Genomic DNA, 17,392 nt, shown 5'->3' on the forward strand with positions numbered 1-17,392 from the left:
AGAATGTATTAATTTACTGTCATTACTGACAGACTATGTGTTTTCTAACAGATATAAAACTGTGTGAACAACTTACAGAAGAGCCATTAAAGACGTTACATCAAAAAACATTGAGCACCACATTAACAGGGACAGCAAATGAAATCGAACAAGACCATTGGCTCAATAAAAGGAAATCAACCAGGGAGTCTCTGAAGCTTCAAGAACTTCACATCAAGGAGCTTAATGAATGGAAGAAGACCAAACAGCATATCATTGACTATGTTCAGCGTAAAGAAATGAAAGGAGAGCAATTCATAGACCAAAAACATAAAAGACACAAAGAGATGCCTGTGACAAAATCTGAAGAAGATGTGAGGGGAAAACAGGAAATTACAGTATCATAATATCCAAATGTTCCTGAGTGTTTGGCTGCTTTTGTGCTTCTTGTTCTTAATGTAACTGCATATTTTGAGACATAGAAAATGGAGACGATTTGTTTAATTTTTAGAGTGAAATGAACGAAGACCAATGGGCAAGCAATGTTCCTATGAATTGTTTCTAGCAGAAGTCACTGGGGATGGTTTCAGTGGTGTTTTGTTATCTCATGATCACTGTTATTTCTCTTACTTACTGATTTTAGCCATATTCTACTATATAGCCATGATGGCAAAGTAGTTAGAATGCCATATTGCAAGCTAACTCTGCTGACTGCCAGCAGTTTGACCCTGATTCAAAGTTGACTTTCCAAGATCAGTAAAATGAGGACCCAAATTGTTGGGGGCAATATACTGACTCTGTAAACCAATTGGAGAGGGCTGTACAGCACTGTGAAGCAGTATATAAATTTAAGTGCTATTGCTATTGCTAGAGGTGATGTAGAATGATAAACCACTGTTTTTGTTTGCCTTGTTACTTGCTTATTTAGCTGTGGGCCTTATTACAGAAAATAATATTAAATTAGTATAATCATTTAAATTATAAAATTGTTTAACTAAATAAAATAGTTTAAAATGCTAATTTTTTTCATGGCTAAGGCAGTGATACAGACAGACCTTTCCAGCACCATTTTCAAGAACTGTGTTAAAGTCTTATGAATAAAAGCTGATTTAGAATTTACACTGGCCTTTGGAATTAGCACCTTCCAAAACTGCTGTCCTGGCATGTAGTCCACCAGAACTCACAAAATAAGTGGGATCAGTATAGTGACTTTTCTCATTTTCAGCATGAATAGACATAAAGAATTCCAAGTGAAGGCTTGAATCATTCCATCATTTCTGATAAATTATATCCAATAATGTAAATTTCCATTGGATTAGCACTGCAAGTATTTTATGCTGTTACTGTAATTTCTAGTGAAGATCGTATGAATGTAGTTCCATGTACATATATGCGTACAATTAAGGTGCACATTTGCTTTACAAGTTAAATAAGACATCTTAGTTATCTACTGTTCTCTGGAATCCAATGCATTCATTATTTACATGCCTGTGTAAATAAGTGTCTAATTTCTTAAACTGGGTTGCATTCATATAATAGCAAAATTATGTTTGCTTCATTATTTTAAAGAGATAACAAGAACTAAAAATATGTTGAATCTGTCACATAAATGATTGTGTCAATATAAATATATTATATGGGAAATTCAGAAGAGCAGAGCCCAACACTGAGGAGAAATAGCAAACAGTTTAATCAGTAATAACTGGATCCCAACTTTTCAAGAATGGGATCAATGGGAAATGTATATAGAGATTCTCAGTCATCCAGGTCATAGTTGTCCTTTTTCAAGAGACAACTGGACTTTCTTGTTTTTCTTGAAGACGGTTGAAGACAATAATGATCATTGGGAAACAAAGACTTTCAGGGAAATCGAGAGCTGCAGGGTAGGAAATCCTAGGGATCTGATTGTTTGATAACATTTAAGGAAGCTGGCTGGTTGTATTGTGGTGCTTAAGGAAGGCTTCAATTCTTTGGCTCTGATGGGATTGCAGGGGGCATTGTCTGAAGGCAGGATGGATAGATCTGGTGCTGACAGGGCTAGGTAAAAGACAGGGAGGAAGGGGGTGGCAATTGACTCATATTTATGACAGTTGCAGTGCCCAGGGTCAGATAGCCCTCTTTTGGGACCTTCTGACAAGTAAAGTCAATGGGGAAGCTGGATTCACTTAACAACTGGGTTACTAAGTTATCAACTTCAGTGATTCACTTAACAACAGAAATTTGGGGCACAAACTACCTCTAATTTAGCAACAAAAATAGTATTTACTCCCACAGGGCAATATAAGTTGTTGGAAAAGTCTTATAAAGATGCCCTTCTTCCAGTTACATTTAATGGAAAATACTTGTTCTGAAGCCCTGGCTGGTTAAGAAGGAGATTTTCTTTCAGATAGTTGGACTTTACTAACTATTTAGAAACTGAATTGGCTTGGAAATAAATTGAGAATTAAGATAAGTCCTTGGAACATAGTTACAGCTTGATACATTTGGTTGGGATTCTAGCAGCTGAATTATTCATCCGTTGAAATTTCCAAGGTTAGGCCCACATATAATATTCTGTCATAAAACTATTTAAAATACTTAACAGATGTATTTCTATAATTAACTATGCCTATCAATGAAAGACTCTCATTGGTGAAATATCAAATCCATTTAAGTCTGTAGTGACCATACTGGAATAAGGATCAATCCCTTTATCCCAAATAAGGTGTACATACTTGTACTATGACAATATGGTGCAACAATTAAGTTATTAGACTAGGGGTAGGAAAAAAAAAGTTTTGCCATAGAAACTTACAGATGATTATGGAGCAGTCACACTTAGACTCAAGATTGTTGGGCGGAATAAAATAAAGGGAAATTTCTGTGCAAGCTACTTTAAGTTCTAGCCATCTAGACAACAAATCTAAATAACAAATAAGCATAAATGCATGGTTTTGGAACCCCAACTGAATGTGCAATTGATGGAGAAATGTGCCTTGAAATAAATGGGCAGGATAGCTGGCTTATACAACCATGTTTGTTTCAACAGAAAAAATGAGAGATTTGTGAGTGTGCTGCTCCTTTGAAATGTCTATACTGTAAAAGAATTTCTAGTTGTGAGAATCTACTTAGGGTTGCAGACTTGATCTTAATAGTTTTAATGTCAAAAGCAGGCAAGGGATGAAAATCAGTCATGCTGATACCCTTCAAACTGGCTACTGATATTTTCCCATCAATGTACCACTATCAGTTTCTACCAAATATAATATTGTATGTGTGTCCAGCATATTAATAATACAAGAGGGGTGAAATTGCTAGAAATATCCTCTCTTCTCTCATGCTGACAAAAGTTATTTGCTAAAACCCCTTCATTTGATGAGTGACAGGAGACTCGTGTCAAGTGAGAAAATGAAATGTAAATTATATTAAACACTTCTCTCATCTCTGGGTACCAATCCAGATTCCAAAGTAACACATCAAATCAAATCCTGTCTTTGCCTAAGGGCAAATGAAGAATCATTTCTCTTTAATACCATTCTTTTCTAGTAAAATATTTTTCTGTTTAGTAACTGAAAAATTAAAATATAATCCCCGTGTTAATCCTGGAGGGGGAAAAATGAATATTTTTAGCAACAAGAAAAGCTGTGATTGTATTTTGTGCTGTTTTTCCAACTTTCATGCCTGACCGACATAGCTTACTAGTAATTATTGATTCTATGCTGCATAAAATGGCACCTTTAAAATACTCCAGTAATTTTCACTGCAAACATTTTATCCCTATGTTTGCTGTGAAGCAGAGGAATGGGGCAGTGATTTTCACAATGACAAATTTATTGGCAGATGTAGACCAAATTATATTATGACTAATGTCTTTGTGAAATAAAAAAATTAAAAAGTTGATTATATATATATATATATATATATATATATATATATATATATATATATATATATATATATATATATATATATATATATATATATATATATATATATATATATATATGGCTAGCTGATGAGAGCTAAAAAGCTTGAAATAGATCTATACTAGTCTCCATTTATTTATTTATCAGCACAAATACAACACAAATATAACAAAGGCAACATTATAAATGTGGTTTTTCTGCCTGGATGGTCTCCTGGAGTGAGCTGAAGGACAGACAAAGGGAAACAGTGTGTTCCCTCCCATATTTGGGCATACCAGGGGTTTTGACACTATATATATATATATATATATATATATATATATATATATATATATATATATATATATGTGTGTGTGTGTGTGTGTGTGTGTGTGTGTGTGTGTGTGTGTGTGTGTGTGTGTGTGTGTGTGTGTGTATGTATGTATGTATGTATGTATGTATGTATATAGCTTCATGAAATGGGTAGAAAAAAGCAGGATACAGAATTTGGCTTTGAACAAGGGTAAAAGTGGGGAAGGTATAAGGAACTGGACTATCTAGGTCTAAGGAACTGGACTATCCAACTGTTAGAAAGCACTGCCAAAAAGGAATATATTGTACATGGCTTTTTCCATTTCAGATACTTGTTGAATAGCTAACGATGGGAGGTGGGGTGGGGGTGGGGGATGGATATACCTAAAGATCAAATGAGGGTTTCAAATTCTCTGGGATTCTCAAGGCATGAATTTTAATGCTATAAACTGCCTGGAGTCAGCCGTCTAAATTTGTTTAATAAATAAATGAAGCAGTTATGTTGTTGCAAAATCCATGTAAATGAATCACAGTTGGGTGGCTTAGAGATATACTAGTAGAACAACTTTAGTTGTACTTTATACAACTCACCTTGTGGCATATAATTATATGGCTTCTTTTGGATGTGGATTGCACAATAGTCAAGAAGAATACCAAACTCATTTATAAAAACTGCTCAAGCAACAGCTTACTATCATAGGGAGAATTCCACATGAAGAACCAGAGAAAGAAACTTCCTCAGTCTCCCATGTCACAATGCAATTCTTTCCTTGCCATTGACTGACTCAGACCTGAATCACCCGACTGGATTGGCCTGTCCCACTTGTGCTGGCAAAGGAGGGTCCCATCAGCCCAAATATTCTGGCTGGCGAGGTCGGGGGGGGGGCTCCTCTCCTGTTGCTCCTGTCCTCTGGAATATCTTGCCCCCCCCCAATGTGAAGTTAGCACCAACCCTCCTATCCTTTCGTAAGGGCTTAGATATGTGGCTCTGCCAGTTGGCTTGGGTCCCCAGTGGGGGAACAGCATGGTGGAGGTGGTGGATTGAGTAACCTACTCCGCCCTCCCCATGTATCCTTAGGTTTTAACATTTGATTTTAATTATTTATGTTTTAATTGTATATGTATAGATATATTTTTATGACTGTAAGCTGTCAGAGCTAACCGATGGTAAGATGGATAGCTAATAAATGATAAATAAATGATAAATAAATAAATAAATTTTAAAAAAGAACAGACATTCCCACTGCCCAAAGCACAATACAGTTCCCAGAGACCAAAGGGAACCTAAAGTAGCCAACAGCTACCAGGCAAATCTGATTGCTGATGGTTGGTGAACAGAATAAGTTTGTATTCACAATAAAACTGTATTTTACGTATACTTTCACTGTATGAAATACTACCCCCAGTACACCTAAGGATGAATTAAGGTTGCCTGAAGGCAGCACCATGAGGACATGGCTACAAAAAGAAGTAACGGAGATACCTGTTTCTGTTGCAGTTAGTTACCAGTTTAAAAGAAGTCATGTACCAACATGCTTCATATATCATATATGGCACTAACTCTAATATGTCCAGTCCTATGTTTCTTACAGCAGTTTCAGATCCCTCCCCCCCCCCCCCCAGTTCTCCTGGCTGAAACATCAATTTTTTCCCCCCATTTGCACAATTATCTACTGAAACTGCTCCAGGTTTACTTTCTTGTTTGCAAAATGGGAGCAGAGATAGGAATGAAAACTTTGTAAGACAAGTGAATTTTTCTTCTACCTGCTGGGAAATATATTTAAATCCAATGACTTAGTTTTTTGTTCCACATTAGATTTGCTAGAAGGCTTTGAACAGTGACCATAATTTGTATTTCATTCAATCCTGTTTGCATGCAGGCTTTGTATTAAATTTCTTTGCAGTGAATTCAAATGGCATAGAAGTAGTCTTTATATAAAATCCAAGACCTTCATCTCTTTAGAATTGAAGCAAGTCGGATTTTATTCCTGCCAAGACATACTAACTGGCCAATAATACTGATTAACTAACACTTTCAAAAGTGCTGAACACCCTCTATGATCATTATGACTGCCTCACAAATTGAGAATGTCCCTTCACTGACACTGTCTAAACCTAATCCAGATTGCAGTCTTCATTATGTCACTAACGGTTACAATTGCTACAGATTTGCAAGGCAACTTCAAAGAGGAAGGGGAAGGAGCAGCAGTTATGATATACAAGGTTTAACAAAAATGACAGACAATGATTCTAGGCAGGGAAAAACACATTTCTTCCAAGATAAAGCAATAACAACAATGAAAATTAATTATAGTGGTAGAAAACAAACGAGGTGGCAATCTAGAACATTGAACAATATGTCACATTCAGGAATGTCTGTTTGAAAGAAGTTGTGACTATGGGCTCATTAAAATTAACTTTTGGTCTTCACAAATTGGAAGTATTCCCAGTTTATTGAAATATTTATCCAGAACAAGATATAAATATATTTGATTGTTCAAATGGAAATGTGTGGAACGGTTAAAGAAATCAAAACTTCAGTCAAAATTTGGTACTGTATAGGTATTTGGAGAGAGACATAATGTACAGGTATTTCAAGCAAATTCTGACAGTTTCCAAAATAAGTTAGCAGCAACAACATCCTTTGTTTTAAAGACTAAGCTAGATGTTAGAAGGAAAATATGGGAGATCGTAATCTCTAGATGCAAATTCTATACGCAGCTTTATTGTTATATTCTATAATAATAGAATCCTGAAAATCTGTCAGAGTTACAGTATCTTCTGCTGCCTGTTATATAAAGAATTAAGATGAGGTTAACAGAAGGTTAGCTCTACACACCAAAGTATCTTTCCACACTAATGCAATGGAGATCAAAATAACACATCTAATTTAGTTTAAATTTATATTGATGCACATTGGCTAAAACCTAATAATTTTACATTTGACACATACTGGCTGAAAAAGGACTTGGAGTTCTGATGAATGTGATCACAGTGTAAAGATGTTTTGAAAAAGCAAAAATATACATTAGGAGTAATTAGGAAAGGAACTGAAAATAAAAATATTGTGGTTAAATACAGGTGGTCCTTAATTTACAGCCATAATTATGCCCAAAATTTATGTTGCAAAGTGAGACGTTTTAAGTCAATTTTGCCCCACTTTATGACCTTTCTTGACACAGTTGTTAAGTGAATCACAGCAGTTGTTAAGTTAGTAACAAGGTTATTACATGAATCTGGCTTCCCCATTGACTTTGCATGTCAGAAGGTTGCAAAAGACGGTCGCATTACTCCAGGACACTGCCACAGTCATAAATATGAGTCAGTTGTCAAGCATCTGAATTTTGATCACATGACCATGGGAATGCTTCAGCAATCATAAATCACATTTTTCAGTGCCATTGTAACTTTGAATGGTCAGTAAGTGAACTGTTGTAAGTCAAGGTGTCAGGCATGTAGTTATGTTATTTTTAGGATCTTTGGCCTGCCACACTTTCTTATAATTTTCTATGCTGTTTCAATAGTGTAGTAGTTGGGAGGGGGGGATAGAAAGGAGTAGGATTGTAGAATGTATTGTTGACATTCTTTTATAGAAGCCAAGGTCATCTTTTGTCTCCGCACCTCGACACCTGACCCGAACCAGAGGGGTGTAGATGCCAGCGTGGAAGATGGTGATTGGAACATGTGATGGATTTGTGGGTGTGGGGATAGATCATGAACTTTCAACTGAGTAGAATTTCAGGATGTAATTCAGAGTTGGAATTTTTCCATAGAGGTGCTAACTTGCCTGTAGAATAAATTGGACCTTTAAGGATGTTTTGCCTTGGACAATGATTTATTTCTGCATGGTATTTAGAACCCTAACATTATTCCAACTCTCCCCTTTAAAATAATTCACTAGCACCCTCCCCCTCGCAAGGGGGAAGGGCTGGTGATGGAAGAGCTGGTGATGGGTGTCGTGGCATCCCCAACGCTGACCGGGACAGCGTAAATATTAGCGAAGAATTAATGAGAAGCTTTTGGTGATAAGAAGCTGAGTGCCGGAACTTCAAAGGCAATGCAATGCTGCTTCCAGTTTAATTGCATCTGGAAGAATGCAGGAGGAGAAATGACAAGAGGAAGGAAAGTCTCAGACCAAACTTCTTCAGCAAAACGTGAGTGCATGCTCCCCCTCCTTCCCCCCAGCTTGGAAGCAAGGCTTGGAGAGAAAAAAACCCTAGAACGGAGGTTTGGGCTCCTTCCAGACGGCAATAAATGAAATGGCTTATTACCCTGCAACTAACTGGGAGAAAGATTCCCTTTCAAAATGGGAATTTCAACCGAGGCAGGAAGAAGGGATTTTGCCAGCATCTTTCACTTGCAAGCCACCACAAATGGGGCTGCAACCAGTAAATGAAGCAAAACCAGATTGGGTTTTCTTCCCAGATTTTGGATGGAGAGATGCTACTGGCCACCTCCTTTGCCATCAGCATGGGGAAATGCTCCAAGCCAGCAGAGGGCACCTACTTGGCCCATAACTCCTCCAAGCCAGCAGGAGGGTTCTTGACACAATCACCCCCCTAGCCAGCCATCATTGGTTGAGCTGCAACCTGTGAAGCAGGCAACCCCGGGATGGGTCTTAGCCCCAAGTCATGGATGGGAGGGATGCCAGTGGGCACCTGCCCTCCCTCAGCAGATGGCACCATGGCAGAAAGCTGGGCAGTGGCAAACCGAGGGATTGACCTCCCCACCGGTTCCAGTCTCTCCTGCAAGGCCCAAAAAGGTTCTTACCAGACCTTCCTACAGAGAAGAAATCTCCATGGAAGAAGGGATTACCAAACAGAGGCCTGCAGTGTGGATGGCAGGAAAATGTGCACCTGCAAGGCCCCAAGTGGTTCTTACCCCACCTTCCTACAGAGTAGCAATCTCCAACATGGAAGAAGGGATTACCACAGCCAGGCCGGCAAGATGGGAAGCGGGACAAGGTGCATCTGCAAGGCCGCAAGTGGTTCTTACCCCACCTTCCTACAGAGTAGCAATCACCAACATGGAAGAAGGGATTACCAAAGCCAGGCCTGCAAGATGGGAAGCAGGACAAGGTGCATCTGCAAATGCCCAAAAGGTTCTTACCCCACCTTCCTACAGAGAAGCAATCTCCACCATGGAAGAAGGGTTTACCAAGGGGGCAGCTGCAAGTTGGAGAGCAAGGCAGTGTGATGAAACGGTTCCTAAGTTTAGAGATGTAACTAGGTTCCATTCCTCGTGGGGACCAATTAAATGCCACCATTGTTGTCAACTTGGCCACAGAGCGTCAGAGTGCTTGGCTCCAGCCCCAATGCCACAAACGTGCACACCAACCACCACGGCGGTAAAGAGAGGGTCCCAGATGCCAGCACAGAAGAGTCATCTGGGCCAACAACCTCTGGAAGAGGATCCCCAAATTAAGGTGAGGAAGTGTCCTACCAAGGGGGAGGCCTCGGAAGAGGAAAAGGGCAGACAATCTCCAGAAGAGGATCCCCAACTTATGGTGATGAAGAGTCCTACCAAGGGGAAGGCCTCGGAGGAGGGAATTGCCGAAGAACAAATGTGTGTACCAATCACCATGGTGGTAAAGAGAGGGCCCCAGATGCCAGCACAGAAAAGTCATCTGGGCCAACAACCTCTGGAAGAGGATCCCCAACTTAAGGTGACGAAGTGTCCTACCAAGCGGGAGGCCTCGGAGGGGGAAAAGCCCAAACGACCTCTGGAAGAGGATCCCCAACTTAAGGTGACAAAGAGTCCTACCAAGGGGGAGGCCTCGGAGGAGGGAATTGCCGAAGAACAAACGTGTGTACCAATTGCCACGGTGGTAAAGAGAGGGCCCCAGATGCCGCCACAGAAAAGTCATCTGGGCCAACAGCCTCTGGAAGAGGATCCCCAACTTAAGGTGACGAAGTGTCCTACCAAGGGGGAGGCCTCGGAAGAGGAAAAGGGCAAACAATCTCCGGAGGAGGATCCCCAACTGAAGGTGGACAAAGAGTCCAACTAAGGGGGAGGCCTCGGAGGGGGAAATGACCAACCGACCTCTGGAAGAGGATCCCCAACTACTGGTGACGAAGAGTCCTACCAAAGGGGAGGCCTCGGAGGAGGAACAAGGCCAGCCGTCGATGATTGAATCCAAGAGCCCAGAACCTACAGCACCTGCAGCAGAGAGCCCTAAATGGCCATGGGAAGAGGTCACAATGGACTTCATCGTGGAACTCCCAGACAGCAGTGGGCATAAAGTAATTTGGACAGTTATTGATTTGGTTTCTAAGCAGGCACACTTCATTGCTTGTTCAGGATTGCCATCCGCAAACGAATTAGCGAAAATGTTTGTGAAACACATTTATCGCCTGCACGGAGTACCCAAGAGGATCATTTCAGACCGCGGAGTCCAGTTCACAGCCAAGTTCTGGAGAGAGGTCCTGAGATCCATTGGGTCCACACAAGAACTGAGCTCAGAGGTTCATCCCAGCATGAACGGTGCAGCAGAGGAAGTCAATGCGGTGGTGGAACAATACATCCGGTGTTTTGTGGACTATCAGCACGACAACTGGTCGGACTTGCTACCCTTCGCCGAAGTGGCGTACAACGATGCGGTCCACCGCAGCAGAGGATTAGCGGGTTTCCAGATTACCAGTGGCATGGAAGTTGTTGCCATGCCTGAGCTGCCTAGAGAACCTCCTTCCTTCATGTCTTTGAGTGAATGGAGGGACATGCTAAAGAAAGGATGGGAGAATACGAAGAAGGCTCTAGCAATTGCAGCAGAAGCCTACCAGAAGCAAGATGATCAACATCGCTCGATCCAAAACCCCTACTGTGTGGAGGACAATGTTTTTGTATCTAACAAATACATAAGATTAGAAATGCCTAGCAAGGAATTGGGTCCAAAATTTCCTAATAGTGAAGATAGTTAACCCAGTTACAGTTCAACTCAGTCTACCCAGAAGTCTAGGGGAAATTGACCCAGAATTTCATTGTAGCTTGTTGAAACCAGTAATTGGGTCTAAAAGAAGAGCATCCACACAAGTTCAATCTCCTCCTGTAGTGATAGAAGGGGAAACACAATCTGAGGTGGAAAAAAATTGTAGATTTCAGGCTGAATAGGGGTCGCTTACAGTACTTAGTGCATTGGAAGGGTTACCCTTGGTCTGAAGCTACTTGGGTGAACAGTGGGAATCTAAAAGTGGAGAAGTTAGTAAAGCAATTCAATGGGAAGTTTCCCGAGAAGTCAAAGGGTTCCCCTGGGTGGAGAAGAGGTGGTTAATTTTGTTATGTTAACTTTTATGTTATTCTCTTTGCAGGAAATGTTTTTCTTTTGAGGAGAGGCCGCCTGTCAGGCCTGTAGTTATGTTATTTTTAGGATCTTTGGCCTGCCACACTTTCTTATAATTTTCCATGCTGTTTCAATAGTGTAGTAGTTGGGAGGGGGGAATAGAAAGGAGTAGGATTGTAGAATGTATTGTTGACATTCTTTTATAGAAGCCAAGGTCATCTTTTGTCTCCGCACCTCGACACCTGACCGGAACCAGAGGGGTGTAGATGCCAGCGTGGAAGATGGTGATTGGAACATGTGATGGATTTGTGGGTGTGGGGATAGATCATGAACTTTCAACTGGGTGGAATTTCAGGATGTAATTCAGAGTTGGAATTTTTCCATAGAGGTGCTAACTTGCCTGTAGAATAAATTGGACCTTTAAGAATGTTTTGCCTTGGACAATGATTTATTTCTTCATGGTATTTAGAACCCTAACACGAGGTCTACCTGTAGTTCGATTAGGACAGGGGTGTCCAAACTTGGGAACTTTAAGACTTGTGGACTTCAACTCCCAGAATTCCCCAGCCAGCATGGCTGGCTTGGGAATTCTGGGAGTTGAAGTCCACAAGTCTTAAAGTTCCGAAGTTTGGACACTCCTGGATTAGGACATGGCTGACCCAGGTTCATATTAGTACCTGATGTCTGGATTTTGGAGTCAGTATCTGTGTCCTAGTTCATCCTACTTCACAGATTTGTTGAGAAAAACAAAAAGGAACCAGCCATCTACCCAGATAGAATGCTGTTCATAAATTTAGATGCTTCCAAAAAAGATTTAGGCAAATTCACAGTAGAGAAAGTTAGAAACGGTGATAATCCCATACTTCTCCAATTTATAAAACATGGCTGCTGGAGCCAAGATTTTATTCTAAAATTGGCATATGTGGCAAGTCATCCAAAATTTATTTATAAAGTTTATAATACCACTCTTCACTACTATAAGACATTTCAATTTACTCTTGATACTTACCCCACCCCCCCACTCCCACTATCACTTCAATAAAGTTGGGAAACAGGAAAGACAAGCTTAATTTCTTTTCTCCAACCTTCTTTAAGACAAAACATTAAAAGGAATTCTCCACAATAGGAAGAGATTAGGAGCTGTGGTGGCACAGTGGTTAAAATGCAGTACTGCAGGTTAATTCTGCCCACTGCCAGGTGTTTGGTTCTGATCTCCTCAAGGTCGACTCATCCTTCCATCCTTCTGAGTTTGGTAAAATGGGGACCCAGATTTGGGGGGGGGCAATATGCTGACTCTGTAAACCATCTAAAGGGGGCTGTAAAGCAGTGTGAAGTGGTATATAAGTGCTATTGCTATACATAAGGCTACTAGTCATCTGGGAAAAAGAGGACGTGTCTTCCTCTTTATCTTCATGTCCTCCATCCATTAAGCAGAGCCTTAAAATCCAATGTGGTCCATCTTTTTAGTATCATAGATTTTTATTAAATTTAGAATTGTTTTCACAACGGTAGCCATTCAAATATCCATATACTGGGACTTTATAAATTGCTTTCTCTCATTCATCAGCAGTTTCAACATCCTACATTTACCTTACTTAATCTATTTCTAGATTCTGACTATCAGCTTTGATCCAGCCTCTTCAAATCTAATATCATTGTGGTCTATACATAACATGACTTGTTATATATTTCAATAGTGAAATTTGTAAAGTGCATCATTTTCACTTCTATGTATTACTAGCATTTTGCTGGGAAAAGTAATTTTCGATACTTGTAATTCTAATTTTTGGCACCAATTCTCCACAATTTGTCCCCCCACCTTTCCAATTGTCCTTGTTCCCCTTCGCTTGTTCAGATATTTAGTAACCTAACAATATAGATATATAAATGAGGGGTCCTTGGTGGTCTCTGAGCTTGCTTGTTCTCTTGCAGATGTTTCATTATGTAACTGGGTAACAGCATTAGTGCTGGTGGTGGAAGCATTTGATGCTCATATGTGGTACCAATATATAATATTGCTATGTTTGTGTGTGTATCAGTGGTGAGTTGCAGGTGGTACGCCCCGGTACGGGCATACAAGAGCCTGCCCGGAACATCAGATACCGTTCCGGTACAGTGCTCCAGAGAATGCACCCACCTGCCCGAGCTCCTTACCAGTCTTTTAAGTCTTTGGTGCTTGGGCGCATGTGCACGGCACATACAGTGCCTGCGCTCAGTTCCGCTGAGCAGCTGGAGAATCATGGAGGCTCACGGAGGCACTAAGACACATGTGTGTGCTGCGTGCATGTGCGTAAGTGCTGCGGGCATCCATGTGGACACCGCCGGGCCTATTCTAACCGTACAGGTTGGAACGGGATCCGGAACCCACCACTGGTGTGTATGTATGTATGTATGTATGTATGTATCAGTGGTGGGTTTCAAAATTTTTTAGAATCTCTTCTGTAGGTGTGGCCTGCTTTGTGGGAGTGGCTTGCTGGCCATGTGACCGGGTAGGAGTGGCTTGCCAGCCATGTGACTGGGTGGGCATGGCCAACTTATAAAATGTGGTGAAACTCACTTAACAACGTTCTTGCTTAGCAACCAAAATATTGGTGAAGAAACTCTGGCATTTGAAGCACGCAAGTCTTAAAGCCGTCAAGTTACAAGACCCTTGCACCCCTAACCCTTTAGAAAAAAAAACCCAGGGGTGTTCAAACTTGACAGCTTTAAAACTTGTGGACTTCAACTCCCAGAATTCCTCCTCTCGCTCTTCATCTTGATAATGTGCGGACGGGCGGGGGGAGGGAGCTGGAACCGGTTCTAAACGGCACTGTAGATTTGTACATAGACTATAGAAGAGGTTAGAACTGGCAGGAACCCACTCCTGGTATGTATCTGTCTCTGTCTGTGTGTCTGTCTGTCTGTGCGTATGTGTGTATGTATGTAAGTATGTATAGATATAGATATAGATGACAGATGACAGATATATAGATATAGATATATAAAGATATATAAACATATATGTATCTCATTTGACATTCAACTTCCATTCAAGTTTATAATTACAACACAGTAATCAGATTCTATTAATTTACAATCATAAAGAATTTCTCTTTAAGAACATTTGTGTAGTGACTCCAGAAGATGATTGGGAAACATACTGGTAATGACAGTGAAGTCAAATAAATGATAAAGCACAATTCAACCTAAAATAGGGGGGTGGGGGTGGGGGGGTGGCACATGAAAAGTTCCTGCTGGAAGACATCAGGCTTCTTTCAGCTTAAGGCTTTGAAGGAATGAAATGTTAAGTACTGTCCCCTTAGTCTGAAAATCCAAATACACTAACGATCTTATCTCTAGCAGTCCCTGGAGAGCAACAGCAGATTGCATTTAGTCATCCGCTCAGGATATTTTGATCTTTGTTTAAGTAAAAGGGAGTATACAGCAGGCTTGCCAAGCAAGTCTGTCTAAGATACAAGTGCAGCACATCTTTTGGATACAGGACATCAGGAAAGTGGTTAGTTTTGCCTTTTACCCTTTCCATCTGATGGCCCCTTCACCTTTTCTCACAAATAAATATCATCAGTCTAGGCTCAAAAGAAGATGTTATTTCAAACTCCAAACAGAAGAATCAGTTCTTCTCTCCATTCCCTGGGCTGGAAAGGCAGCCTCAACGGAAGGTCCACATTAACATTCTGCTGGCATTGCCTGAGCACCATAATAGACACACGCATCAGCTAGGCCCAATATTAGTGATGGTACTGGGAAACTATCCTTCCTTTTGGCTGCCTGAAGGCAGCTGTGATCCCCAGCTTGTCCTATCTGTCAGTCTATTTGATCTCCAAATGAATTGCTTTTGATAACAGCTATATAAATGCAGAACTGTTCCGCTGGGCCTTCTTAAATGAGAGTCCTCTCTTTCATCTCCTAGTCATTTCAAAAAGCAGATAGACTTGTTAGAGGTTTTTAATGCAATGATTTATGTTTTATCTTGCCTGGTTCGAGGCAGCATTTATTTAGCACTAAATTCTTCCCAAGCCTATATATGAGAAGAAAAGCTTGAGCACAACATTGAAAATTCATAATATTATATATTCTATATATTTATGTCCCATTCATATGCATACCTACTATGTATACCGTAGCATTTAAAAATGGATACACTGAGAGAAAATGAGATAATTATCTAAACAGTGAGCTTCATGCTGGGTGTAAATATGCATATAAAAATGAAGTGAGGAAAAAGGGTGCCTGTACTGTATATGTGAGTATTAATAACCAATTACCACCTAGATTTTTTGGGGGAGTTGTGCGCTTTGATAACCATAGCTTTTGCTTTTACCTTCAATAGTAATATCTATGCAAAAAGAAAAAAGAAAAGAAAACAAGAAACATTTCACTAAAAAGATAACATCTATCTAAAGTAGATTTATAATATCTTAAAATCATTCCTGGGAACCCCAGTTCTCCAAACAGATAAATGCTCATGTTTCCTTAATTTATTTTTTATACTTTTAAATTTATAGTGCAATCTTTGTAGATATCTATCACCTCGGGCATCTTAATGCTTAGGTGGAATGCCCATCTATTTTAAATAAATAAATAATATGGATTACTTTAAACATAGACTTTTGTAAACAGAGCTTCCATTTATCCAAATGCTCAATTGCCTGTAGATTCTGGATATCTCCCAGGCAATTTTTACAAATGAGGCTGTATTGCCTTTGAAAAGGAAGGAGAAGAAGGAAAAAGATTTCCTTTAGGTTTCATGAAAACAAATTTCTTGCAGACTTGAATTAGCATATTTGTGCTGCTTATCTGAAAAAAAGATCAATTATGCTGAATAAAATCCCAAGGTAACCAAAGCAACTTGGAAAGTTTGTAATGGATTGCTCATGAAACTGGGCCCATCTTTGTTTAGGGTATTTGTTAAATACGTTAAAGGAGGCCACATTAAGAACAAATGGAATTACAATGATCTTGGGGATGCAAATAAAAAGCAGAGGTCTAAGATGGAGGATACAAACTACCCAAACCTTCAGGAACATATTTATAAGTCATTGAATAAGACATGCTATGTTGACTAATTTATAAATTCTACTTAATGGGAAACAGCACATTGGTCAAATACCTATTAGAATCTATTAGATATACACACTGGGGCAGGATAATCCATAGATCAGCATTTAGAAGTAACAACTCATGTAATCAAATGCCTCTCTCTTCATTGAACCATATCATTATCTGATGTGTTTGTGTTCACCATTAAGATGTCACCAGCAAATTCTGGGTAAATTCAAATGAATATGAGTATGTATTAACAAAATCAATGAATATGTTATCAGAGGCAGGATGCACTATGATGGGGCAACTTCCAAGTTGCTCCAGGATATATCCAAGGAATTATTTAATTTTATTCCCACATTCATCAATTTGTAAAGTAGACTGGGCTTGTTAACAATGCCCATTCAGTATATTTCACCTCAAAACCTAGAAGCCTTCAGAAATGTCTTCTGGCTATGGGAACTGGGTGGTTTCAGAAACGAGGCAAAGTAAAACACCAAAAAACTTTAATGAAAGAAAACACTTCTCTGAAGCTTTGTACAACTCTCTAGGATACTTAAAACACAACATTTCATCTTCTCATAGCATTTGTAAATTGATACAGTTTGCTTAGGTTTTATAAAGACAGAGTAGCGAAGATTGAGAGTGGAGGAAAACAGCTCAGAAACCACAATGCACAATGTCTCATAATAAAATGTTTTCTTTTCTATTGGGGAATTTTCGCAGTTTTGTTTTGGGTTCCTCCCTCACTTTTACCCATATTACTTGTCTCACATTTTGGAAAGTAAGAGAAACATTGGGGGATACAGGAGAAAAAAGGGAAGGGAAGCCTTATTATGAAAGTGCAAATCTGTTAGATGTAGCCCATTGTTTCAAGCAGGAATAATAATACGACCAA

General features: G+C 39.8%; 1 protein-coding gene across 1 annotated transcript in view; it reads left to right on the forward strand.

Annotated features, from left to right (window-relative positions):
• Nucleotides 1-386, forward strand: part of PKHD1 (PKHD1 ciliary IPT domain containing fibrocystin/polyductin) — a gene marked incomplete at its 3' end in the record, with an annotated part of 306,709 nt that extends 306,323 nt beyond the window's left edge. The window contains 1 exon segment of the mRNA XM_081943866.1: nt 52-386. Coding sequence (XP_081799992.1) covers nt 52-386 — 335 coding nt within the window.
• Nucleotides 387-17,392: the final 17,006 nt, after the last annotated feature.

The sequence above is a fragment of the Natrix helvetica genome, assembly GCF_964273705.1.
Source record: "Natrix helvetica genome assembly, chromosome: 2".
NCBI classification, from domain to species: Eukaryota; Metazoa; Chordata; class Lepidosauria; order Squamata; family Natricidae; genus Natrix; species Natrix helvetica.